This window comes from Cnephaeus nilssonii, assembly GCF_951640355.1.
Source record: "Cnephaeus nilssonii genome assembly, chromosome: 14".
NCBI lineage: Eukaryota > Metazoa > Chordata > Mammalia > Chiroptera > Vespertilionidae > Cnephaeus > Cnephaeus nilssonii.
In genome coordinates this window covers 25,230,958-25,258,356 of record NC_137085.1, presented here as the reverse complement: position 1 = coordinate 25,258,356, position 27,399 = coordinate 25,230,958, and the positions used below count along the sequence as shown (strand labels likewise).

General features: G+C 38.2%; 1 protein-coding gene and 1 long non-coding RNA gene across 3 annotated transcripts in view; one reads left to right on the top strand and one right to left on the bottom strand.

Moving 5' to 3' along the window:
* The window catches only part of LOC307110445, a 34,631-nt gene extending 33,800 nt beyond the window's left edge, over window positions 1-831 (bottom strand). Inside the window, exon 1 of the long non-coding RNA XR_013814442.1 lies at window positions 728-831. This is a non-coding gene — a long non-coding RNA (uncharacterized lncRNA). The remainder of the gene's footprint in view (window positions 1-727) is intronic.
* A 50-nt stretch (window positions 832-881) lies between these two features.
* The window catches only part of STX17 (syntaxin 17), a 45,948-nt gene continuing 19,430 nt past the window's right edge, over window positions 882-27,399 (top strand). The window contains exons 1-4 of one of the 2 annotated variants that reach the window (XM_079789972.1): window positions 882-931; window positions 8,243-8,423; window positions 11,864-11,929; window positions 23,451-23,676. In XM_079789972.1, the coding sequence (XP_079646098.1) occupies window positions 8,301-8,423; window positions 11,864-11,929; window positions 23,451-23,676 (415 nt within the window). In that variant the 5' untranslated portion in view covers window positions 882-931; window positions 8,243-8,300. Of the gene's footprint in view, window positions 932-1,151; window positions 1,300-8,242; window positions 8,424-11,863; window positions 11,930-23,450; window positions 23,677-27,399 lie in introns of those variants that run through there. The other variant, XM_079789973.1, reaches the window with a different exon arrangement.

Sequence of the window (27,399 nt, the reverse complement as noted above, 5' to 3'; positions counted from 1 at the left end):
CAAATTCTACCTCTACACCCACTCCACTGGAGGACTCTTAAGAACTAAGTTTCCTTTATGACTTGTGAGGACAATATCATTAGTGAATAGATTCTAACTAAGCAAGTCATCTTAATATTCACAAACACATATATAAAAAAAGGCTGGGTGTGGAAGTTAGGCCATCACCTATAACCTGGACCTGGCTTCAAAGCCAGCCATCTGCTTGTTCATTGATGGCAGCTGGTATAACAGGAAGAACTTGGGAAGGAAATTAGCAAACCCAGCTGAAGTTCACACTCTGTCATTAACTGGGTGAATTGGAGTGAGTCACTTAACGCTTTTTGTTGCGCCTCAGTGTCACTAGCTATAAAATTGGAATAAGGACATTGGCATTAAGGCCTCCACCAGTTTTGGGGGGAGATCACACCTTATCTGAGCTTCAATTTCTGCGCCTGTTACAATGAAGTCTTGTGCCCTCTTCACCTCACAGTTGTTGTGGGTTTTTTTGTTGTTGTTGTTGTTGTTGTTTTTGCGGGGTGGGGGGGCGGGGGCGAGAGGGAGAAAGCACAACTTTTCTGAGCTTCAATTTCTAAGAACACCCGGCCAGCCCGCCAATAAAATTCCTGGAGAAACAGAGGAAAAGGTACAGAACATTTTTGCAAAATGCAGAAGGCTATACAAATGTGAACTGTCTCATATTGAAAACACAACAAACTGACTTAAAAGGCGTTGATGTGTCTCTTACCTTCTGGTACCAGTATTACTACCCCATTGCAGAAATCAAGACCACTTTTGGGAAAAAATTTCGCCCGACGCTGGCCACACCCCGCCAGGCTGGGACAGAGCGGTGGGGGCGTGGCCTAGCCGGCCTGCCCAACGCGACGCCCCGCCCTGTTGCGCCCGCGCCTGCGCCGTGCGCACCGACCGCTCTCGAGCGCCCGGGTGGGAGGTAAGGGGCTCGTGGGAGGCCGCCTTAGGGGCGTCAGGCTCTGATCCTCAGGGTGGGCTGGGCGCGCGGGAGAGGCGCCCCACGAAAGCCGGGCTTCCTATCGTAAATGCCAGCGTCGTGGGGACTCCTCCCGGCTGCAAGAAGTGGCGGTTTCGTTTTTAGAAGCACTCCTCGGAGCGGGGGTAGAGAGGCGGCCGACGGGACGAGTGTGACGGCCTCCCGAGGTCGGGGGGTTGGAAAAGTTCCCGGCGTCTGCCCTGCCCGTGACGCACTGTGGGCGCCAGGCCCTCAGGGTCCCCGGCGCCTCGGACCCGAGACCGGCCCGCGCATCCGTTCCCTGGTGGGGGGCGTGTGGTGTGTTGGCCCAGGTGCGCCGTGGGCGACGCTGCGAGGGGTGACGCGAGGCTCGGGGTGCTGAGGGGAGGGCCGGGTGCGAGCGGTCTGAGCCTCCCGTCAGCCCGACCGGGAGGTGTTGCGCTGAAGGTCCCCCTTTTGCACCTTCGGGCTCCGAGGCTCCGAGAGGAGACCCTACGGTAGGACCCGAGGCCTTGACTTTCCAAATTCGGTGCGCCGTCCCCCAGGCAGAAACTCGGGGCGACGTGCCTGCGGACATTCGGGGCCACCCATGGAGGGGGCATCTGGGCTGCTGGAAGGTCACTCTTGAGAGGGTGGGGCGGTGTTCCAGAGATTTTGGATTTTTTTTTGTGTTTTTCTTTTTTCTTTTTTTCCTGAGAAATGGGGCTTTTAGATATAAATAATCTTTTAAGTGATTTAGTTGACTCCCGGCGCTCTTTCCTCGTGGGAAGCATGAGCATCGTGGTACTCAGCTGATGTAGTTGAGTGCTGAATGGTGAAGTTTGTAGCGCCTGGAAACCCCTCCCCCGTAGGGTTTGTGCCGTGACCAGGTTGCAGTTCTTTGGCTTCTAAATGTTTGCCCTGTTGATGTAAAACATCAGTTTACTTAAAAAAAAAAAAAAAATATATATATATATATATATATATATATATATATATATATACACACACACACACACACACACATATATGTATGTGTATATATATATATGTATGTATATATATATATGCCCCTTAAAAAAAGACTTTATTTTGACATAATTTTACAAATATAGAAAAGCTACAAAAAATAATACAGAGTCCTCTACAGCTCACTTTAATGTTAACACCTGTATAACTGGTACACTGATCAAAAGTAAGACATTAACATAGGCCCAATTCGATACCAATTTTCTCCAAATTGCCATCATTTTTTACACTCAGGACCTTTTTCTGTACCAGGAACCAGTTTAAGGTCCCGCATTGCATTTAGTTGGCATGGCTCCTTAGGCTCCTCCAATCTGTGACAGCTCCGTCTTTTTCTGTCTTTCGTGATCTTGATGCTTTAGAAGAATGCGGGTCAGTTATTTTGTCAGTTGGGTTTTGCCTGAATTTTTCTCATGGTTTAAGGTTGTGCATTTTTGTTGATACCACAGAAGCATATGGGCCCTTCTCGGTTAATCATTTATGATGTAACACACTGCATTTTATATTACTTTCGATTGTTTAGTTAAGGTTGTGTCTGCTGGAATTCTCTAATGTAAAGCTGCTATGTACTTTGCATAGGGAACTTTGTAAACAACTGATATCCTGGGAGGGAACTTGTAAACTATACAAACATCCTGTTTCTCCTCAAACTTTCACTTTCTGATTTTAGCATCCATCAGTGGATCTTGCCTTCAGTAATTATTATTGTAGTGGTATGATGGTGACTTTGTTTCCCTCACTTCTTCATTTATTAATTTAAGTTCTTCTTAAGGAAAAGCTGCCCTTCCCATTAATTTATGTGATACTGTTATTTATTAGTATCAGTATGGATTCATTTGTTTTTCTGTTGTTTATTCTACACTGTTGTCATTTATTTTAGGCTCAAATTGTTCCAGCTTTGGCCTTTGGGAGTTTTTTCAGTTGCTTCTTGTGCCCTTTTGACAAATCTCTACCCTTTTTTTTTTTTTTTTTTTTTTTGAGAATTTCTGGCACCTTAAGATGCTCTAGGCTTTTCTTGCCCCAGCCCTGGAATCAACCACTTCTCCAAGGATCCCTGGTTTTTTGTTTATTTGTTTTTTAGAGTGTTACTTAAACACCAAGATCTAGATTAGGCAATAGGAATGCTCATTGCTACTGGGGTATCATTACTTGTAGTGCCTGGCGTAAACACACACACACACACACACACACACACACACACACGTAAGCTATTTATATATGGAGATACATATACAGTATGGATATATATATGGATATATATAAATCACATATATCCAGGCATAAACAAAAATTTATATTTGTATATATAGACATCTGTGTATATGTATCTGTATATACTATTTATATATATATTTTATAAAAACAAAAGTTTATTCTAATACCTCTGATTCTAATCTAACACCACAGGATTCATTCTGTTCTCACCCCTTACTTGTAATTTCTTTCTTTGACAGTAAGAAATCTGGTTTTCATATTCTACAAAATATTTTATTTGTTCAATCCTAGTAGATACATAATTTCAGTATTTCTAACATTAATGTTAGACAAATAGTTGATAATTTATAAGTCTATTATATGTTACATATAATAAGAAAAACATACCTGATAGTAAAACCAACATTTCACATGAGCTGGCATTTCATGAAAGAAGACATGCAAATGGCTGGTATCATGGTCGGCAAACTGCGGCTTGCAAGCCACATGCGGCTCTTTGGCCCCTTGAGTGTGGCTCTTCCACAAAATACCACGGCCTGGGCGAGTCTATTTTGAAGAAGTGGCATTAGAAGAAGTTAAGTTTGAAAAATTTGGCTCTCAAAAGAAATTTCAATCGTTGTACTGTTGATATTTGGCTCTGTTGACTAATGAGTTTGCCGACCACTGGGCTAGTAAATCAGTCCCATTAGTAGTTTAAGAATCTATATATATAAAAGCCTAAGTGACCTTTCTGACCTAACTACCAAAATGACCGAATGACTGGTTGACCAGTCACTATGATGCACACTGACCACCAGGGGGCAGATGCTCAATGCAGGAGCTGCCCCCTGGTGGTCAGTGTGCTCCCACAGCCAACCTCCTGTGGTCCTTCCCCTGGGCAGCCCTGATCACTGGCCAGGCCTAGGGACCCCACCTGTGCACGAATTTTTTTTTTCTGTGCACGAATTTGTGCACCAGGCCTCTAGTGGAAAAATAAAACAAGAATGAGACACCATTTTTGTGACCAGTTAAATGTCTAAGAAGAATGATAATAGCAAATATTAAATCAATAAATGGGCATTTTGATGTGTTGCTAGTGGGAATGTCAATAGGCACAACCTATCAAACATTCTAAAAAATGTGTATACCTACTAATTCTCTTTCAAGGTATTTAACTTAAAGATATAACTATAGATGGTATTTTGGTTTATTTGTAAGGAGGGTAATTACACTGTGGCATCTATACTAATAAAAGGGTAATATGCTAATTAGACTGGGTTGACTGGCCATCTTCCAGACATCCGATTTCCTTCCGGACAAAGCCATGGTGGTGGGGCCGAGGCAGAGGCAGTTAGGGACGACCAGGCCAGCAGAGGAGGACAATTGGGGGCAAGATCAGGCCAACAGGGGAGGGCAGCTGGGGGCGAGATCAGGCCGGCAGGGGAGGGCAGTTAGGGGTGATCAGGCAGGCAGAGGCTATTAGGGGCGGTCAGGCCAGCAGGCAGAGAGGTTAGGGGCAATCAGGCAGGCAAGGGGGCAAGGTAGGGGCGATCAGGCCGGCAGACAGAGGGGTTAGGGGCGATCAAGCAGGCAGGCAGGCGAGTGGTTAGGAGCCAGTTGTTCGGGATTGTGAGAAGGATGTACGACTGCCGGTTTAGGCCCCTAAACCGGCAGTTGGACATCCCCTGAGGGGTCCCAGATTGGAGAGGGTGCAGGCCGGGCTGAGTACTCCCCTCTCTGTGCACGAATTTTGTGCGCCAGGCCTCTAGTAGTTTATAATGGTGGTAAATTAGAAACAAGCTATATAGCCAACTATCAATGATTAGTTAAATTATAGAACATCTATGCCAAGTAATACCATGTGTTATAAAAAGATGCATTGTAGCCCTGGCCAGTGTAACTCAGTTGGTTGGAGTGTCATCTCATACACCAAAGGGTGGCAGGTTCGATCCCCAGGCAGGGCACATACCCAGGTTGTGGGTTCAATCCCGAGTTAGGATGAGTGTGGGAGGCAACCAATCAATGTCTCTCTCTCACAATGTCTTTTTCTCTCTTCCCTCCCTCCCTAAAATCAATTAAAAAACAGAAACAAAAATCATATCCTCTGGTGAGAATTAATAATAAATGCATTGTAGAAAAATAATAATTTTAATGGAAACATTTTTATTATATGTAATCAGGTTATTTAAAATAGACACTTTCTTTAAACCCTTTCTTTATTCATTTTATTCATTTATTTACCCAGTAACAGTATACTTTATTATATTGATTGCTCTTTGCCATTCCACTCCCTTGAGTTTATTTTCTTTATTGTTAAAGTATGCACTTTAGTAGTTCTTTTAATAATGGGCTTGGTAATGAACTCAGTCTTCATATATCTGATAATTATTATTTTGCCTTCACTTCTAAATAATAATTTCTTTGGGTATATACCAACTCCCTTAGCACTTTGAAGATATTCCTGTCTTTTGATATCCTGCTTTGATGAAAAGTTTGCTGTTTTTATTGGTTTAGTTTATCTTTTATCTTTGATTTGCTTTTTAAGATTTTTCTCTTTGTCCTTGATGTTCTGCAATTTCTCTTCCATGTGTTCAGGTAAATTTTTTTTCCTATTTATGCTACTTGGGGTTTATGTGCATCTTCAATTTGAGGTCCTACATTCTAATTCTCAGCATATTCTCTTTGAATAATGAATGCCTCTTCACCACTTTACTCTTTCCTTCTGGGACTCCTATTTGTTGTTGAGCTTCTCATTTATCCTTTAGGTCCCTAATTTTCTGTTAATATTTTGTACCTCTTTATTCCTCTGTGTTCTGACTGATATCTTTAGCTACAGTGTTGAGTAAAAATTTTAAAGTAGACTTTTTACTTGGTTTATTTTTAGACTGGCCTGTTACTGTTTCATAACATCTAATTTTAAAAAAGATTATATTCTTTCCTTTTTATCTTTGAATATTTTTAATGTACCTACTTTAATTTTCTTTTTAGATTGCTTTATCATTTCTAGTCCCTTAGTGAATTTTTCTGTGTTGTTGTGTTTGAGGACTAACTCTTTTGGCAGTTAACTTCTCCATGTGTCTCCAATTCCCACTCACTACTATAGGACTCATTATTGGTGTCTAGAGATTTTCCCTTTTTTGCTTTTGAACTTAGATCAAACATTAAATTCCAATTACAAGTAAATAAGGTAGTCTATATAACCAACACTTCAAAATTTTCAACTGTGAAAGAAAGAGAAACAGAACATTACTGAGAATAATGGTTCTTAATGTTTCTGGAGTGATAGATCTCTTTGATAATCTCATGAAAGCAATGGATTCTGTCCTTCAAAATAACTCAAAATACATACACAATTTTTCATAAAGATTCAGTGATTCCACAAAGTCTTTTTGTGAACCCTTATCTCTGTGGACCCTGGTCTAAGACATAATAACCCAATGGAATTAACATGGGTAATTGCAATTTTTTTTAAATATGGAAGAGGTTGTGGCTAATGAGATGGCATGGCACTGTGGTGCATAACAATGGTTTTAAAGCTTGGTTAAGCAGTGGACCCCTTTATATAAAATCTAATAAATTCAAGTTTGTGAAATAGACATAAGTAAATTTTCTCCAATTGGAGTAGGTGTGGGATCCTGGAGCCCGCTCACTTGCCAATCCCTACTCTCTTCTACCCTGTCCTCAAATGCATACACTTGGACTTTGTGGAATACTGGTAGTAACCTCTTGTGAATTAGAAAGAGCATTTGATTGTATGCTAAGGAATCTTGGGTTCTTATTCCAGCTGTGTCACTAATTTTTTGGTATTGGTTGTAGACAATGCTAATCACTGTAAGAAAGGGAAGAGGCAATTAAAGGACATTGATAAGAAGAGTAACATACTATGCTATAGTATACTAGACGCCCCAGTGCACGAAATTTGTGCACGGGCGGGGGGTGGGGGGGCGCTCAGCCCAGCCTGTAACCTCTCCAATCCAGGACCCCTCAGGGGATGTCCGACTGCCAATTTAGGCCCAATCCCAGGGATCGGACATCCCTCTCACAATCCGGGACTGCTGGCTCCTAACTGCTTACCTGCCTGCCTGCCTGATCGCCCCTAACAGCCCCCCCTGCTGGCCTTGTTGCCCCCCAACTGCCCCGCCCCCGCTGGCCTGGTCAACCCTAACTGCCCCCCCCCCACCGGCCTGGTCGCCCCTTACTGCCCCCCTCTGCCAGCCTGGTCGCCCCCAACTGCCCCCCTCTGCCAGCCTGGTCACCCCCAACTGCCCCCCCCCACCGGCCTGGTCGCCCCCAACTTACCCCACTCCCGTCGGCCTGGTCACCCCCAATTGCCCCCCTGCCAGCTTGGTCGCCCCCAATTGCCCCCCTGCCAGCCTCGTTGCCCCACGCAGCCTGCTGTTAAGTCGTTTGGTCGCCCCTCACTAGCCCCCGTCGCCTCATGCAGCCTGTGTCCATCGTCCATCCAGTTGTTTCCATCGTGACTTTTTATATATTAGGATAATTACATAGGTACATTATGAAGACATTAAAATGAAGTTTAATACAAGCAGAAATGTTAAAAATAAAATATTTTCCTCCAGTTGTACCACTTGACACCTTTTCCAAAAAGGTTATTCAATGTCCAAGATACATTGAGAAATGTAAACTTGGGCAGTATACTCCTAGTTTTTAAAAGAAGGTATTTACATACATATATACATATACATATACGTGTGTGTGTGCGTGTGTGTGTGTGTGTGTGTGTGTGTGATGTGCACCATGGTTCCATGACATTTCATTTTTTTAAGACCTGAAAAGACATACATCAAAATAGAAGGAGTAGGTGATGGGGGGGAGGGAGTAATTAATTATGGGTGAGCAAATAATTATTGATTTTATTTTATTTTTATATTTTCTAAACATTCTAAAGGAAATACACATTACTTTTGATCAGAGAAAAAGCTTTTCAAATAAAAGGTTTCCTGAAAAAAGTCACTGAAGTTCATCATTAAGTTGAATATGCATTTAGAATAAATTATAAAATTACCTAATAGGAACACATTTGAAAACATTCTTAAATAAATATTTTCCTTTTAGGTTTTTCTATATGAGTAGAGAAGACAGTTGTTGCAAGTAGAAGACAACATTTTTTAGGATGTCTGAAGATGAAGAAAAAGTGAAATTACGCCGTCTTGAACCAGCTATCCAGAAATTCATTAAAATAGTAATCCCCACAGACCTGGAGAGGTTAAGAAAGCACCAGATAAATATTGAGAAGGTAAGTTTTTCTATTTCTACCACAAAAAATCATGTACATATTCAGATTTATATTTGTTGTACATTTTAGCTAAATTCAGAATATTAAATAAGCTTTGCTGAAACATCTCACTTCTATTGATTTAGCAACATTCTTTCATCTGTGCTTTTGTTGTTGTTGTTCTGCAAATACCCCTCTTATATTATTCATTTTTTAGGAAGAGATATAAGAATAGGATCTGCATCTTTTTAGTTGTACATACTGACATATTAAGCAGTTAATTAAAATACAAACAATTTGATAATGCACTAAAATGTGAAGGTGGCAAACTTTGGCTGAGGGGCCTATCTTAATTTTATTCATCCGATGGCAAATTTTTTGAACCTTGAATGTGTGTCTATCAGTAACTCCTAATCTCTTCAGATGCATTAAAGAGGCAAATCATTATGTGATATGAGGGAATTTCCCAACTTCACTGCTTTGAGGAAAGCCCCAAATTCAGAAGTAGAGGGAAGAACTAGTCTCAGGGACTATGGTGGAGGTTGCATAGAACCTGGACTGGCCAGGTCTGGTGGAATGATTGTGGTATTTATGGGAACATCAAGTTTATTCAGTACTGAGCATTGATTTTGATAGGTTATATTGTCTTTATTTGCTGTGGGACAGATTAGTGGTATTTTATCCTTCAAAAGAACCTTCACCACTATAAATTTTAAGCTGTGTGCCCCTCCGTTGATTTGGGGAGTGGGATAGAAGTGATCATTAAGCCTTTATCAAAAATATTTATCACCCTCAACTGACTACCTTATACAAGTTAAAAGAGCGTCAGCTTTTTCCTCCATATATATCTGTCTTCCTAATATTTAAGTATTTTTTAAAAGTATAGAAAAGAAATAGCCCAGCCAGTGTGGCTCAGTTGGTTGAGAGTCGTCCCATGCACCAAGAGGTCTCATTTGATTCCCAGTCAGGGCACATGTCAGCATTTTGGGCTCGACCCCCAGTAGAAGGTGTACAGGAGGCAGCCAATGGCTGTTTCCATCTCTCTCTCCCTTTCCCTTTCTCTTTCTTAAAAAAAAAAAAAAAAAAAAAAAATCAAGAAAAACACATTTAAAAAAAAACTATAGAAAATTAAGTGCCAAGAATATTACAATGAAAATTTCCATACAAATATGAAGGTATATAATGGGGTGAAGGCCTGGTGGGGGTGGAGGAGGGCAAACAGGAGGAAAATGGGGGACATCTATAATAGTGTCAGCAATAAAAATTAAAAAAAGCAAATATCAAGGTATCTAAAATTCAGGATTCGTATTTTGTCATTCCTTAATTTCTGTTTTATTCATAAGCAATAAGTACTATGGCTTTTAAATAAATCTTCACTCGAGGCTATGTTTTATTGATTTGAGAGAGAGAGACAGAGAAACATCTATGTGAGAGAGAAAAACATTGATTCTGTGCCCCAAATGGGGATTGAACCCACAATCTAGGTATGTGACCTGACTAGAATCCAACTCACAACCTTTTTGGTGCATGGGATGACACTCGGACCAATGGAGTCACCCGGGACAGAACTATGACTTTTAAGGATGGGGGAGTGCTCCAGTAAACTGGTTATTCTGGTCATGAACATAAACAAATTAAAGGGTTCCATGCTTTGTTTAATTAGGAAGGCTCATTCTTTTAGTACTATAACAGTATAGAAATAGAGTTTTTTACTTTTGATTGATTAGTTCAAATTCCTGAGCTCATTTTGAAGTGTTTGGTTATAAAGATGACAAGAATTTGGCAGAATTGATTATGAAAGGCAGAAATAAGTAGACTATGGTCTACTGAGACCATATTTTCCTCTTTATTGTCCTATTTTACATTTGAGGTTTGGCATGTTTTAGATTTCCTTTTTCTTATATTTATTCTATATGAAAGTGCCTACTGTCATTATCCTCAGAGCTTAAACATATGTATCATTCAGTCATCAGTGAAAAAGTCAGAACCCTGAGAGAAAGCTGAGTTGGGATAGGAATGGGTCTATTACTGACTTGGTTAGTTGTACCAGACTTTATAAGAAAATTATTCTAGAGTTATATTGAATGTTCTTTTCCAGAACAGTTTTTCTTTGGTTTTTAAAAATTTTTCACTTACTGTGAAAATGTTAGACAATATCATAATAATTATAATTTACAATATAAGTGATATTGTCTGAAGCTAAGCAGTTAAGCTCATATTGATCAATGTTTTACTCCATGCTCTTGATCATTTTACTTATTGTAGGATTTCTAGTTTAGTTATGAAAGTGATTTGGTATCTATATAATATTGAATAGCATATCTTAATAGATAGTTTATGGCAATGTAAAATTATATAAAAGCAGCAGTGTTCACTGTGGACAAGAGTTAAGAACTAATTTTGGACTTCAGGTGTCTAATGGTGCCTCACTTTCAAAAAGGCATATTCTTCCTGGGTGAAGAGTGTAGAAAGATAAAATATTTATTATGTTAGCCATCAGTCATCCAATATGAATTTAAAAGAAGAAAGTCAGACTGAAGGGAAATTGAAGCTAAGCCTTAGTGGAGTGATTCTGCAATATCTGAAAACAATGAGAGTAGTGTGCTGTGGACACCTGGGACTATATTCCATAGGTCCTTCAGCAGTACATTTTATTATATGTGATAGACTTGATTAGCATTCAACTTTTTGGCTAATGTAAGATAGACTTTAAGAGTAGTGAATAGGAACAACAAGCTTGGAACATAATTTTTTTGTTTCATATTATAGGGATTTGAGGGAAACTTATTGTGTAGCATGTACTGATTTATTAGTCTATGGTTAGCATGCAAGTTTGCAGGAAACTCCAAATTAGTATAGGAAATAAGAAGTTTTTGTTTTTGCTTTTATATTTAATCTCATAGAGACAGTCTAGGGCTACAGTGGCAGCTCAAAAGTTATTAAAGACCCCGGCTCTTTTTAACTTACTGTTCAATTCTCAACTTATTTCTGTCTCTTTTTTTAGAGAGAGGGGAAGGAAGAGAGAGAGAGAGACACCACATTAATGTGAGAGAGAAACACCAATTGGTTGCCTTCTGCATGCACCCCAACTGGGGTTTGAACCTGACTGGGAATCGAACCACCACACTTTGGTGTACAGGACAACATTCCAACCAACTGAGCCACACTGGCCAGGACAACTCGCATATAAAATGGCAGCTCCAGTTCCAGCTCTCACATTTCAGCTAAGATGAAATAATGAGAATCATATATTTTGTTGTTGTTTTTTTCTCTCAGTAATCTCTCAATTCATTCTCCCTTTCTCTCTCCCTCTCCCTCCTCCCCCCCCCTCTCTCCCCCTCCTCCCTCTTAGCTAGTATGTTTAAGTTTGGGTAGGTGACTGGGGATTTTTGTGGTAGCTAGTAATAATTACTTTACTGATAAAAAAATTTTTGTTCCTTTTCTCTCTCTCTCTTGTGTAGTATCAGAGATGCAGAATCTGGGACAAGTTGCACGAAGAGCATATCAATGCGGGACGTACAGTTCAGGTAAGGCTATGTTTCTAGTAAATCAATTTGAACAAGACGGACTTAAGAAAATTTTGTTAAAAATCTTACCATTTGTGACAGTATGGATGGACCCAGAGGGTATTATGCTAAGAGAAATAAATTAGTCAGAGGAAGACAAATAAATACCATATGATTTCACTTAATGTGGAATATAAAAAACAAAATAAGTGAACGAACAAAATTGAAACAGACTTATACAGAGGGAAATGGGGGTGGAGGGAGTTAGAAGATGGTAAAGGGGGGATAAATGGTAATGAAAGGAGACTTGACTTGAGTTGGTGAACACAATACAATGTACAAATGATGTATTATAGAATTGTACACCTGAAACAATTTTATTAACCAATGTCACCCCAGTAAATTCAATTTTTTTTTAAAAAAAGGAAACATACATCCAGAGAACAGACTGATGGTTGCCAAAAGAAAGGGGGTTGGGGGACTGGGTGGAAGGGCCTAAGCTGGCAGGTGGACATTCCCTGAGGGGTCCCAGACTGTGAGAGGGCACAGGCCGGGCTGAGGGACACCCCCAAGTGCACGAATTTTCGTGCACTGGGCCTCTAGTATTGAAATAACTATGTATGCTTCCAGGTGGGTATTGGAAATATTGGAAAGACACTTTGTAAAGTATATTATTTACTTAACCACTATGCTGTATACCTGAAACTAATACAAAATAACGTTGAATGTAAACTGTATTTGAGAAACATAAAATTTTTAAATGTTGATATCATCTGATTCCCAGTCTTTGTTTAGGACCTGTTTCCCCCCCCCCCCCCCCCCCCAATCTGTTTATCCCCGGTATTCTGAAATTTGATGATTATGTGCTTTTTATGTTGAACATTTTCACTCTAAAAATTGATGTTTCATTCTTGGAAATTTTTTTAAAGTTATTTATTTGATAGTTTATTCCTCTGTGTTTTCTCTGTTATTTTTTTTTCCTTTTTTTTAATCTTTTATTGCAAGAGTTAGCAACTATGGCCCACAGGCCAAATCTGGCCTGCTACCTGCCCCATTTGTTTACACATTGTCTTTGGCTGCTTTCACACTGCAACTACATAATTGGGTGGTTGCAGCAGAGACCATATGGCCTGCAAAGCCTAAACTATTTACTCTCTGGCACTTTGTTGCAAAAGTTTGCTGATTCCTCTTCTATTGGATGTTAGGACTTTTGGATTGCTTGTTTAATTTTCTCTTCTACTTTCTGGGAGATTTTTTCAGTTTTATCTTTAATTCTTTCTACTGAATTCTCTATATTTGCTATTGTATTTAATTTCCAAGAGCTTTTTCTTTTTTTCATAGCATTTTGTCTTTGGATATAATAACTTCTGCACTTCTGAGACACTTAAGAGTCAATTGCCTGTCTGCTGGTGGATTTTACTTAAGGTGCTTGGCAGGCTGACATTTTACTTGGAAAACCTCCAAATATCAGTATCCGGAGGTTGTTCTAGTTTGTTTTCTAAAGAAGAATCCTCATTATCCCCATAGGGCAAGTAAATACTTATTTTTCTGTTATAGAAGCATGTTAGGTGAAGGCTATTGGGCTTTCACATAAACGCCTTCGTTTAGCCCTATGCTTGGTGTTTCTAAATCTAGAGTCGTTTTCTCCAAAGAATGTATCTCTGGTCCTCTTGCATTTCATAAAGGTTATTATAGCTTCAGTATAATGAATAGATTAGGATAGAATTAGGTGAATGCAAGAGGTCCTTTAGGAGAGATTACAAAGATGGTGGAGGTAGAGAAAAACAGATTTGAGATCTAGATAAAAACTTGACTATAGTTTTTATACTGCTTGCTAACTAGTTTATAGGCCTAAAGATCAGGGACTATGTCATTGCTATCTTTGTATCCCACTATATCTGGTACTCTGCAAGATTCAGTGTTTATTGAATGGCCCTAAGCACGTTAATGTCGATGAGATTATTATGACTTGTATTTCTTACCATCTTCACTGTTTAATGTCATTAAAAATCACTTATGATTTTCTTGAGATAATTGTTATTGTCAAAGTATTTGTTTACTGATTTAAATATATATTTTTATTGATCTCCATCTGGCACAAAAGATTTATGTATGTCATTAGAGTAAGAGCTACCTTTTCACTTTAGTTATAATGTCTCCATTGGAAAGGAGTTCTTAATTTAAACATAGTTTAATTATGTTTTTTCTTATGGTTCATGCTTTTGGTATCTGTTTCAGTTATTATTGTTCAAGAAATGCTCTCTATTCTAAGATCAAGAAGATATTTTCCTATTGAATGTTTTAAATTTTATGCTTTTATGTATTTATTTTTTTGAAATTTATCTTCATTATTGCAAATATTACAGGTGCTCCACCCCATTTTGGTTGTCTTGTGTTATACAAAAGTATAAAGTGTGTATTTTAAAAACCGTAGTCTTCCCTACCACCACCCTAAATACTTAACATATAGTAACAATGCTAGCTGATAGTAGAAGATTCTGAAAAATATATCACATTTTTGCTTTGAAGGAACTCAGCTAGATGAAAATTCATGAAAAGTTAAATAAAACATTTAAATAACAGTTTAAAGCTTTAGTAAAAGAGTTAATATAAGGTAGTATATGATTGTCTAATATATTTTAGAGACCAGAAGTGATAGAGTGCCAGCTATCTGAATGCTGGACAAGGTATTATCCTCATTTTTCAGATAAAAGAAGGCTGAAAAACAGATAAATTTAGTGTTTGTCTAAAGCAGCAATTTTAAAATGGTGTGCTGCAAGAATTTTTAAAACATGTAATACCTGGCTGGGTACTTCAATTGCTTAGAGCAGTGATGGGCAACCTTTTGAGCTTGGTGTGTCAGACTTCGCCAAAAAACTGAGCATAACTCGGGTAGTGTGTCACTTTGAGGAAAAAACTAACTCCAAGACTCTAGTCGCAAATGTTTCATCCTCAGGAGCAGCAAATGTTTCATCCTCGGCATGCGGCCGCGTGTCATCAGAAATGGCTACGCGTGTCAGTGCTGACACGCGTGTCATAGGTTCGCCATCACTGGCTTAGAGCATCATCCCGATATGCCAAAGTTGTGGATATGAGCCCCGGTCAGAGCACATACAAGAATCAATCAATGAATAAGTATATACTAGAGTAAGTGGAACAACAAATCAATCAATCAATCTCTCTCTCTCTCTCTCTCTCTCTCTCTCTCTCTCTCTCTCTCTCTTCCACCTCCCCCCCCCCCCCCCCGCCTTAAAAAACAAACACCATGCAGTATCTGACTCTTTAGTCAGGGGAACTCACCTCTTTTCTCTTAGATTGTCAAATAAAAAAAATGACAACAGCCAACACAACAATAGCCATTCAGTCTGAATCAAAATTATACCTGATTTTTTTTTTTTGTCAAATCAGCAAAAAGTATAATATATATTTTGGTGTGTCACAGAATTTTAGTATTTAGTTTGTGTACCATGAGATGAAAAAGATTGAAAATCTCTTGTGTAATGGACAAGGCTATAATAAGTGGTAGTGCAGGAATTCAATCTGGAATTTTTTTAAATTATTTTTTTTCTTTATTGATTAAGCTGATTAAGGTATTACATATGTGTCCTTATCGCCCTATAGCACCCCCCTCCCCCCCCACTCCCTGGAGTCTGTGTCCATTGGTTAGGCTTATATGCATGCATACAAGTCCTTTGGTTGATTTCTCCCCTTTACCCCCACCCTCCCTTACCTTCCCTCTGAGGTTTGATGGTCTGAATGATGCTTCTCTGTCTCTGGATCTGTTTTTGTTTATCAGTTTATGTTGTTCATTATATTCCATAAATGAGTGAGATTATGTGATATTTATATTTCTCTGACTGGCTTATTTTGCTTAGCATAATGCTCGCCAGTTCCATCCACGCTGTTGCAAATGGTAAGAATTCCTTCTTTTTTACCGAAGCGTTGTATTCCATTGTGTAGATGTACCACAGTTTTTTAATACACTCATCTGGAATTATTTTTAATAGTAACTCAGGTGGATAGAAAGTGGAATACTGCACTTAATACCTATATAAGTAGGTCCTCTTTAGATATTTGTTGAGTAAATGAGTGGAGGCTTTTTTCTCCTTTGATTTTTTTATTCATTTGGTGGTTCAGTTATTATTTAATATGTTTTTATTAATTTTAGAGAGAGAGGAAGGTGAGGGAGAGAGAGAAACATTGATGAGAGAGAAACATTGATTGTCAGCCTCCCGCACAACCCCCACTGGGGATCAAGCCCATAACCTGGGCATGTGCCCTGATTGGGAATCGAACCAGCAGCCTTTTGGTGGATGGGTTAATGCTCAACCACTGAGCAACACTGGCTGGGCTCGGTTATTATTTTTTAAGCTATGTATATTCTTATATATATATGCCTTTTGAAACTAAGTAAAAAGTTCAAAATTTGTTACTACTGTAATAATTCACTGACCTGGCTTTTACAGAAACTTAATTAGGCTAGTCTCCTGTAGCAGTGGTGATGCAGAACTTGTTGAGAACACAGATTTCTGTTCCCCTTTGAAAATTATCTGATTCAGTAGATTTCAGACCACATTTAGAAAGATATTGCTGTACAGAGATTCTATCACTGTTTCCAAGTTTGCGTAAATACAAAAAAATCAGCCATGAACTTAAAGAAGTAAAATGTGACATTCATGATTTTATTAGGAGAAATAGAGAATATTTGAGCTGTCTACTTTTTAATTTAAAAATTTTTAAAGGGAGAAGCAATATAAAAAGAGGAAATGAGGAGGAAAAAGAGAGAAGTGAGGACAACAGACAGAAGTTAGGAGAAAAGAAAAGGTTAAAGAGAAGCAAGGCCAGGTAGAGAATGGAGAGAAAATGAAAGAGTAAATTCCAAAATGAATGCTATCAGAAGGTAACTTGTTTTAGGTTATTATAAGCTTCAGAGAAAGTTAAACTTCATTTGTGCCTTAAATATTTATGAGCTAATTAATTAGGACTTAGGATCCTTGACCTTTATTTTGACTATAGAACCTTAGGGAGGAAATAATATCTAAGGCTCCATCAATGGTAAGGTATATCATTATTTTGAGTACCTCAAAGAAAGAAAAAGTGGTGCCAGTTAAGAATGACACAATGCTTTATTTATTTATTTTATAAGCCTGGATTTAATCTCACGTCAAAAATCAGACAATACATCACCAGAAAAAAACAAAAATAAGACCATTCTTGATAGTATTTTTAATCATCTAGTTTAAGATAAATTCTAATTTCAGAGATGTTAAAATGTGGAAAAGATACTGTATCTTAAAATTGATGAAATAATAGTATTTAGAAAGCTTCTACCTTTCTATTTCACTTTTGTCTTTTCCCAATTTATTCATTCTATTTAGCATGTTCTGTTTTCCCAATATTCTTCTTCAGGCTTCATGAAGCCTGTGAAGATACAGTAAGATGTTTCAAGTGTCCTTTGAACATGTTTCTTCTGTCCCTTTCAAGTTTGAATATCACTCCTTAATAGAGAATCAAAAGCAAAATAGGAGTTAAGTAGTCTGCTTTCTCTGCATCATCTGTTAACATTATACCATCTGTCCCAAGCAGTAGGCCTAACCCATCTTTCCTGTTCTTCTTGCTCTACATGTATTTTTTACATCCTTTTTATTGTTCTTAACTTTTTTCACCAGCCTCCGCTCATTTTGGGCTCCTATTTTACTTACATGATTTTCCCCATTTCACACCACTCTTCTGTATTCATCCTTCTTCACATGCCTTTCTTTTTATTCCTTTAAAAAAAAGTCTCTTAAAATTCTGAACTTAGCATAGCATGCCTTACACAACTACATTGGATTCTTAAGATGCCACTTATCAGATTACTTTTTTTCACAGTGTCAGAAGTTCACTTTTGTTTTTGTTTTTTTGCTTTTTTTAAAAATATATTTTATTGATTTTTTACAGAGAGGAAAGGAGAGGGACAGAGAGCTAGAAACATCGATGAGAGAGAAACATCGACCAGCTGCCTCTTGCACACCCCCTACAGGAGATGTGCCCGCAACCAATGTACATGCCCTTGACCGGAATCGAACCTGGGACCTTTCAGTCCGCAGACCAACGCTCTATCCACTGAGCCAAACCGGTTTCGGCAGAAGTTCACTTTTTAGAAACTCTCTCTCTTGGAAAAGATCCTATTGCAATATAATTTCTGCTGTATTATCATACAACTATTTTCTTTCAATTTGACTCACTTCCCTAAACTATCACTTTTTCTAGTATTCATTTTTATAACTATTATGAATTCCAAGCTAGCATGATTGTTTTCTCTCATGGGTTTCCTTCCCACTTCACTATTTTATGGTTGTATGTCAGAACTAATTCCAAAAGAGTCAATTCTTTTATTACTTTTTGTTGTTGTTAATCCTCACTGAGGATATTTTTTCCATTGATTTTTAGAGAAAGTGGAAGGGAGGGAAAGAGGGAGGGGGATAGAAAGGGAGCAGGCAGGCAGGGAGAGAGAGATGGGGGGGGAGAGAGAGAGAGAGAGAGAGAGAGAGAGAGGGAGAAACGTTGATGTGAGAGAGGCATCGATTGGTAGCCTCCTGCTGCACCCTGACTAGGCCAGGGAACAAACCTGCAACACAGGAACAACAGGAACATGCCCTGGACCTGGAATCGAATCCATGACCCTCCAGTGCATGGGCCGATGCTCTAACCAGTGAGAAACACTGGCCAGGGCTCATTACTTTTTTAAAACTAATGTAAGATGCAATGTTTCCCATGCCAGGGACTTATATTATGGTTTCCTAGGGAAGAATTCTAGCTAGTTCCTTGATAGTTGGAGATCTCTGTTGTTGGACCACTGATTTGTCACTGTGGAAAATAATAAAGTATTCATTAATTTACCATGTTTAACTGAATCAAACTATTAGGGACCAAACACAATGGTGAAGAAAATAAGCATAGCCCCTATTCCTACAAACCTTACAGTCTAATCAAATGAATTAATTAATATATTTTATCAACAAGGTGGCCCCTAATATACTTCCAGAAAGGAACCACACAGCCAAAAGATGGTGGTGTGTTGGAGACAATACTGTTTCAAGATTTGAGAACTGAGCTATAGTCCTAATTTTGCCACTGTGTTCATCTGGATGCCAATTTACTTATTGTAAAATCATGGAGTTGGATTGGATGAGCACATTGGCTTCTTGAGGTTCTATGATTTTTACATATTAATGCTTGTATTAATCTACAGTCCAATTATCTTTAGGTTTTCTAGCGCAAGTTGGAATGGTAAGAGTGCACATAAGGTTAAAGGAAGTAGAGTCATGGTAGGATAGAGACACAAATTTTTTATTCACCCAGACAATCTTATAAGATGTTTTAGGTTGTAGCTAAACTATTATTTCCAGAATTAGCTTTAATTTTACTAGAATAAAATGGATACTTTATATTGTATTAAGGTACCATATAGATATGGATTATGTTTATAGTTTAACTAGAGGCCCAGTGCATGAAATTCATGCATGGGTGTGTGTGTCCCTCAGCCCAGCCTGCACCCTCTCCAATCTTGGATCCCTCAGTGGGATCAGGCCTAAACAGGCAGTCAGACATCCCTCTCACAATCCAGGACTGCTGGCTTCCAACCACTCACCTGCCTGCCTGCCTGATTGCCCCTAACCGCTTCTGCCTGCCAGCCTGATCACCCCTGAACCACTCCCCTGCCAGCCTGATCCACGCCTAACTGCTCCCTTCTGGCTCAATTGCCCCAAACTGCGCTCCCCTGCCAGCATGGTCACCCCTAACTGACCCCCACCTACAGGCCTGGTTGCCTCCAACTGCCCTCCCCTGCAGGCCTGGTCTCCCCCAACTGCCCTCCCCTGCAAGCCTGGTCATCCCCAACTGCCCTCCTCTGCAGGCCTGGTTCCTCACAACTGCCCTCCCCTGCTGGCCTGATCACCCACAACTGCCCTCCCCTGCCGGCCATTTTGTGGCAGCCATCTTATGTCCACATGGGGGCGGCCATCTTTGACCACATGGGAGTGGCCATCTTTTTTTGGGGGGGGGAGTGGCCATCTTTGACCATATGGGGGCGGGCATCTTGTGTGTTGGAGTGATGGTCAATTTGCATATTAGCTCTTTGTTATATAGGATGGAAAGATTGCTGGATTTGTAAGAATACTTGGATTTTAATCCCAACTTTGCCTCTATATAATGAAGTAAATTTTGAACTACTTTTTAAAATTTCTCTATATGTAATAATGTGGAATGTAATAATATGGAATATAATACCGCATTCAGAGTATGCACTTGAGAAATTAAAGAAATTAATACTTTTTTCCTGTCTATTACATAGAATTTGTATTAGTATTTTTGAAAATACGTTAGGGGAAAAGAATTTAAAATATTGTATGAATAGAGATCTATACTTTTTATTTATTTATTTTTTAAAATAGATTTTTATTGATTTCAGAGAAGAAGGGAGAAGAAGAGAGGTAGAAACATCAATGATGAGAGGGAATCATTGATTGGCTGCCTCCTGCACGTTGGACCGAGCCTGCAACCCAGGCATGTGCCCTTGACCGGAATCAAACCTGGGACCCTTCTGTCCACAGGCCGATGCTCTATCCACTGAGCCAAACTGGCTAGGGCAAGATCTATAATTTTTTAAAATCTTCATACTGAGATAATTCTTACAATTTAATTCTATTTAATTGTCAAACAATAGTTGGTTTTTATGGTTTTCAATGTATAGATCATTGAAAAGATGGGAAGCTCCCCATTTTATGAAGTTAGCACATCTTAAACCTATTAAAGTGAGTTTAAACGTAGTAAGATAGTATAGACACACACTGTTCACATATGCACACATAAATGTACATTTGCTAAAATTCCAAATAAAATATTAGCAAATTGAATTTAACAGTGTATTAAAAGGTTACACACACCCTTATTGGATGTCATATTGGCAAATACGTTCTCCATTCAGTGGGCTTTCTTGTTATTTTGTTGATGGTTTCTTTTGCTGTGCAGAAGCTTTTTATTAGTCCGATAAGGGTTTAATCTCCAAAATTTATAGGGAACTCATACAACTTAACAACAGGAGGATAAACAATCCAATCAAAAAATGGGCAAATGACCTAAATAGACACTTCTTGAAAGAGGACATACAGAAGGCCAAGAGACATATGAAAAAATGCTCAAAGTCACTAATCATCCAAGAGATGCAAATCAAAACCTCAGTGAGGTACCATCTCACACTTGTCAGAATGGCTGTTATCAACAAATCAACAAATGACAAGCGCTGGCGAGGATGCGGAGAAAAAGGAACCCTTGTGCACTGCTGGTGGGAATGCAGACTGGTACAGCCATTGTGGAAAACAGTATGGAGTTTCCTCAAAAAACTAAAAATGGAACTGCCATTTGACCCAGTAATCCCACTTCTAGGAATATATACAAGAATTTAGAAACACCATTCAGAAAAACTATATGCACCCCTATGTTTGTAGCAGCACAGCTAAGATTTAGAAACAGCCTGAGTGCCCATCAGCAGATGAATGGATTAGAAAACTGTGGTACATCTATACAATGGAATACTATGCTGCTGTAAAAAAGAAAGAACTCTTACCATTCGCAACAGCATGGATGGACCTGGAGAGCATTATGCTAAGCAAAATAAGCCAGTCAGAGAAGGATAAGTATCACATGATCTTACTCATTTGTGGAATATAATGAACAATGTGAACTGATGAACAAAAATAGATCCAGAGACACAGAAGCATCAAACAGATGGTCAAACCTCAGAGGGAAGAAAGGGGAGGGTGGGATGGGAGTTAAGAGATCAACCAAAGGACTTGTATGCATGCATAACCTGTGGACACAGACAGTAGGGGGTGAGGGCATGTGCTGGGGGGTGGGAGGGAGGTGGCAGTGGCTGAGGGGTGGCAGCAGCTGGGGAGAAGTCAATGGGAGTAAAAAGGAGACATGTACTGTACTTTCTGGCATATAAGATGACTTTTTAACCCAGGAAAATCTTCTCAAAAGTTGGGGGTCTTATACGCCGGAAAAAAAAATCTCTGACAATGTATATCAGATTGCTTAAAACCCAAATACCGTATTTTCCGGCATATAAGACCCCCGACTTTTGAGATTTTCCTAGGTTAAAAAGTCGTCTTTTACGCCGGTAAATACGGTAATACTTTCAACAATAAAGAATTTAAATTTAAAAAATTACATACACATGCACACACCAGGCAGAGCTTTATTTCAGAAATATAAAGATGGGTCTATTCATGACTCTTGCTCATGATTCATTATATTAGCACATTAGAGGAAAATTTATGATTATGCCAATAGATGTTTTTTAAAAGAAGAGAGAATCATTTGGACAAAATCCAGCAACTTCACTCAGAGAGAAATGTAAAGTAAAAAACAATGAGATAGCATGTAGTACTGGCAGTATGTGGGGAAATGGGTACTCATATTTTAGTAGTAGTATGAATTGTTACAGCTGTTCAGGAAAAAAGCTGATGATAATAGCTATTGAAATAAAAATGCACATTATCCCTTGACTGGTTACTTTCACTTTTGGGAATCATTTTTATAAAATATAGTATAATAGTATTTACTATAATACTAATATATATATAATTATAGTGTATTAGGCTTTATATTCAAGAATATTTGTTTCATAATTAGTAATAATTAAAACTGGAAACAACATGAATGACTGTTGACTACTGGAGGAGTGTTTGAATAAATTACATTCCATCCATACTATGGAATATGGTACAACCATTGGCTAGGAAGGATATCTGTGATGATATTGTTAAGTTGGGATGTGGAATGACAAATTTTAGATTACTAGAGGCCCGTTGCACGATATTCGTGCAAGAATAAGCCTTCCTTCCCCTGACTTCACTCCTGGCCATCCGGGAGCCTGCAAGTTCTCGCTCCTGGCTAGAGCACCGCTCCTGTAGCTCCCTCCACCTCCCTCCTCCCCCTCATAGCAGGCGTCCCGCCCCTCCTGGCCACTCCGCGCCTGTATATGCAAATTAACCTGCCATCTTTGTTGGGTTAATTTGCATACTCGCTCCTGATTGGGGGTGGGCGTAGCGGAGGTATGGTCAATTTACATGTTTGTCTATTATTAGGTAAGATTGTGCATAATATAATCCATTTCTTGTAAAAAATAAGATTATGTCTATCAGTGTTTGGATGAATTAAGAGAAATGTAGATTAAGAGAGGTAGTGGAATTGGTGAAGCGGAGAAATCACTAAATTTTTCTTGATATGTTTCTGCAGTTTTTGATATATTATGAAAAGTATTTGTTCCCTTGTAATAATCATATTTAATAAAGGAAAAACACTAAATTCAAAGTATGAGGATGTGAGTTTCTAAAGCAGTTGGTTTTGGCCAGAGACATGAAACATAACAAAGTGTTATGCATACTTTCTATTGTAATCATTTTCATTCATAATCATTATCACAAATTATCTCTGAAAATAAAGACATTTTATACTAAGATATATGGTGGCTTTAATGATATTTTTTCTTTTATAGCAACTTCGCTCCAATATCCGAGAAATGGAGAAGCTTTGTTTGAAAGTCCGGAAAGATGACCTAGTACTTCTGAGGAGAATGATAGATCCTGTTAAAGAAGCAGCAGCAGCAGCGGCAGCAGAATTTCTCCAGCTCCGTCAGGAATCTGTAGAAGAACTTGAGAAACAATTTAATGATGAAGAAACTTTATTACAGCCTTCTTTGACCAGATCTATGACTGTTGGTGGTAATGTACTAGTCTTATTCTTGATCATAGTGATGCAGTTAATTCACCTCTTTGTATAGATATTGCAGATAATACCAGGTATACCAGTTAATAATGCGGATTTTTTTCAATAGATGGAGTTACACATATGTTGATATATATGCGATTTGATATGTATGCTATTTTGTTCTAGTGACAACAAACTTTCTCCAAGCTGACTAGTATTAAAAAATAAATTGGCAAAATTTGAGAAGCATGTATACAGAGGAAATGAAAAAGTTTGAGGCAGAGCCAGAGGATGAGGGGAAAGAAATAACAGATAAAGTTTATTTTCCAACTCTCTTGATCCTCAAACTTCTCAATTCATGGAACACCATATTGGCCTAAGATCTCTAATCACTTGAACACTTGGAGAAACTACAAAATTAAATCTCTGCAACCAATTCGGATTTGATTAAGACAGTCATTCCCTTTATAAAATCAAATACCTAAGTTATACCTAAAACAGTGTTAGAATTTCAAATTCTGAATGGTCTGGGTCATATTGCACCATTGCCAACATTAAGCAGTTCAAATCAACTGTCTCACCAAGTGCCTGAGTTTTTCATCAAATATGAGAGTTTCTTCTAAGTTGCCTCAAAATCCAGAAATATTATTTAAAAAATTGAGAGGATGGAAGGACAAGAATATGAAAAGAAAGCACTAATTTACATAAAGCTTTAGTAGTGGGATTGGATTTGTTCCACTCCATATCTAGTCTTCTTTTAGCTATAGAATTTTTTCTGTCATTCTGCATGTTTTTATCCAGTGTTCTCTGGCTTTTTCTTATTTTTGCTTTAGATACTCAATATAGTAGTGACAGCCTATACAGGAAAAAAAAAGGTTGATTTGCATAAAGTGAAGGGCCTTAAAATACTTTTTCCTTTAAAAATTCAATCTGATTCTAAATAAATTGGTTGGAAACATCAGCAGAGATATTTGGAGTAATGTTGCTACATTTCCATGAGTGAGATCAGAATACAAAAATAGTTTTTCATTTACAGATAGAAATAACAAGTAGAATAGGGCGTTTTATGTTCTTTGGAGAATGAAAGAAGCTTATTAAGCTTGGGGAAAATCTGGGATGATTTTTCTGTTTCTTTTGTCCAGCTTCTGAGAGTTCCTAAAGTAAATCTTCTCTGCCAATCTTGCTAGGTCTGAGAAACTCCCTTCTGTCTCACTTGTGTGTCTAGTTTCATTTTTAGCACATTGCTTCCCACCAACAGATTTGAATTGTATTTAGAAAGGTGTTCCAAGTCATACAGAGTGAATCATTGCTTCTCTCCATCTTGTCTTTCTTACTCCCCATCCAGCACACAACTTCACCAGCACAATAGGAACAGAATCGTATTACATTTTAAACAAATATTCACAAAAGAAAATAATCCAATCTTAAAACTTATGGAAACTTCAGACCAGCATATTGAATTTGATGAAATATTAGATTTTATCACAGGTATATACATGTACTGAACCATTTTGTAAAACATGTAAATGGTTTTTGTATATTATTCAGAAGATGTGTTTTCAATTGGTTTTAATTTTCTTAAAAATCCTCCTTTTGCAGCTAGGTTAAGCCATGACTTAGAAGTCATTTTATTTTGATAGTTAGGTTTATGTAGATGATCAGTAAATTAATTTCACTAATCTTAAACTGTCAGAAAGTGAAAAAGATCAGAAAATGCTTTTGAATTAATATAGATTCATAATGACACTTTTCCTAGTGTAGTAAAGTTTAATGGGAAAAAAATATTTTTAAACCAGAACATCTGTTTCACGACCAATCTTTGAAATCCTTAAGATGAAATGGATGCTGCAGTAGCTGCCCTCTTAGGTTTAGGTGTTGTTCCTTCATGGAATCCATGCCTGAATCTATGGTATACAATTTTTAGGTGCCTCATGTGACCAGTTCCGGTAGTGTTTCATCCTTTAGCTTTGGCACTCCAGTTATACTTCCTGTTCTGCTTGGCGGGGTAGCTGCACTTGCCCCAGGTGGACTTCTGTAGGTGGTAGTTCTTTTAGGCACAGTGGCGGCACAGCGTGTGCGTGTCTTGTGCGCTTGACATTCCTTTCGTCCCCTCGTTTCTGCGGCTGAGACCAAAGGGCTAGTGGAAATTTTTTATATATATTGTAATTCTTAGTAGAATCACTGACTTTTAATGAAATATGGAGGGGGGGCATTGTGGGGAGAAGGACAGAATGAGTATGAATAAATGAGTGAATGAATGGATGTTTAGACAGAGAAAGGGAAAGTTTTATGTCTATATATTAAGCTTATTTCTCACTTCAACTAAATCTATCTTGATTTTATAGCCAATAATACGATTTTAGAACGAGTTTTAAAAACAGTGGTGAGTGATATATTCTGTGCCCTTTAAACTTGCAATTGTTTGCATGCAGATAGAACTAGCTGAGATTAATATGTCATATAAAACAATAGCAATTTTGACTTATGTGCACAGAATAATAGTTCTTGAGCCTTCTTTCCTGCAGCTATAATCTGTTTCAGTGTTTTGCTTCCTTCTGTCTATAGCACTTTGTAAAAGTTAAAAGTCAGTGGATGACCACTAAAGTACAGATTTTTAATACAAGCTGGAATAAATAAATTATGGAAGTTGTAGAAATTAAAGGGTTTCCTTTCTTAATTACTAGTCATGCCTTGAATTGATTAATGATGTTCTGTCTGGTAAGTTTACAACAGGATTTTCTATGGAAGAGAACAGATTTCTTTGTTCTAAGACTTCATTTGAACTAAGATGCATATGCAGTTTGGTTTCAAGTAAGATGTAAATGACTTAAACATTTTTTATTTTTTGCTGAGGGAAATCTTTAATGTTTGCCTAAAATGCCAAACATTTCCCACCCTTTCATTGTTTAGATCAATAATTTATATTTGATAATTTCTCCTCATTTTGTTATATACCCTAGCATAATTTATTTGAATCCTCTCTATAGTACAAAGATATTGCCTTAAAAATATTTAGAGTGGGTGTTGTGTTTATAAAGTTATGCTTTACATTTTGTTTAATAATGAAGTTATCATTATTCATCATGCTACTAAAGAAGTTGGAGTTCTTCTTATAATAGGCATATTAAGTGGAAGAAAGGTCAGAGTATTTCATTTATTTTGATTGAATTTAAAATGAAAGTGTCTTTGTGTGATATTAGGACATGAGGTAAATAACTCTTAAGTATTTGTAAAGATTATAGAGAGCTTTTAAAATATTACAGCATGCCATAATTTTGTAATGTAAGATTTACTCTGTATCTCATGTTTTTGCTCTTCGTTTAAGATAAGGAAATATATTCAGGTAAGTTAAGATTCAAAATTAAACGAATACCATCAGCCCAAGCTGGTTTGGGTCAGGGAATAGAGCATCGGCCTATGGACTAAAGGGTCCCAGGTTCAATTCCTGTCAAGGGCATATGCCTGGGTTGCTGGCTCAATCCCCAGTAGGGGGCGTGCAGGAGGCCGCTGACCAATGATTATCTCTCATCATTGATGTTACTATATCGCTCTCCCTCTCCCTTTCCCTCTGAAATCAATATATATATATATATATATATATATATATATATATATATATATATATATATATTCTTACAAAAAAATAAAAATAAAAGAATATCATCAGCCCTAGCCGGTTTGGTTCAGTGGATAGAGCGTCAGCTAAGACTGAAGGGTCCTGGGTTCCATTCCGGATG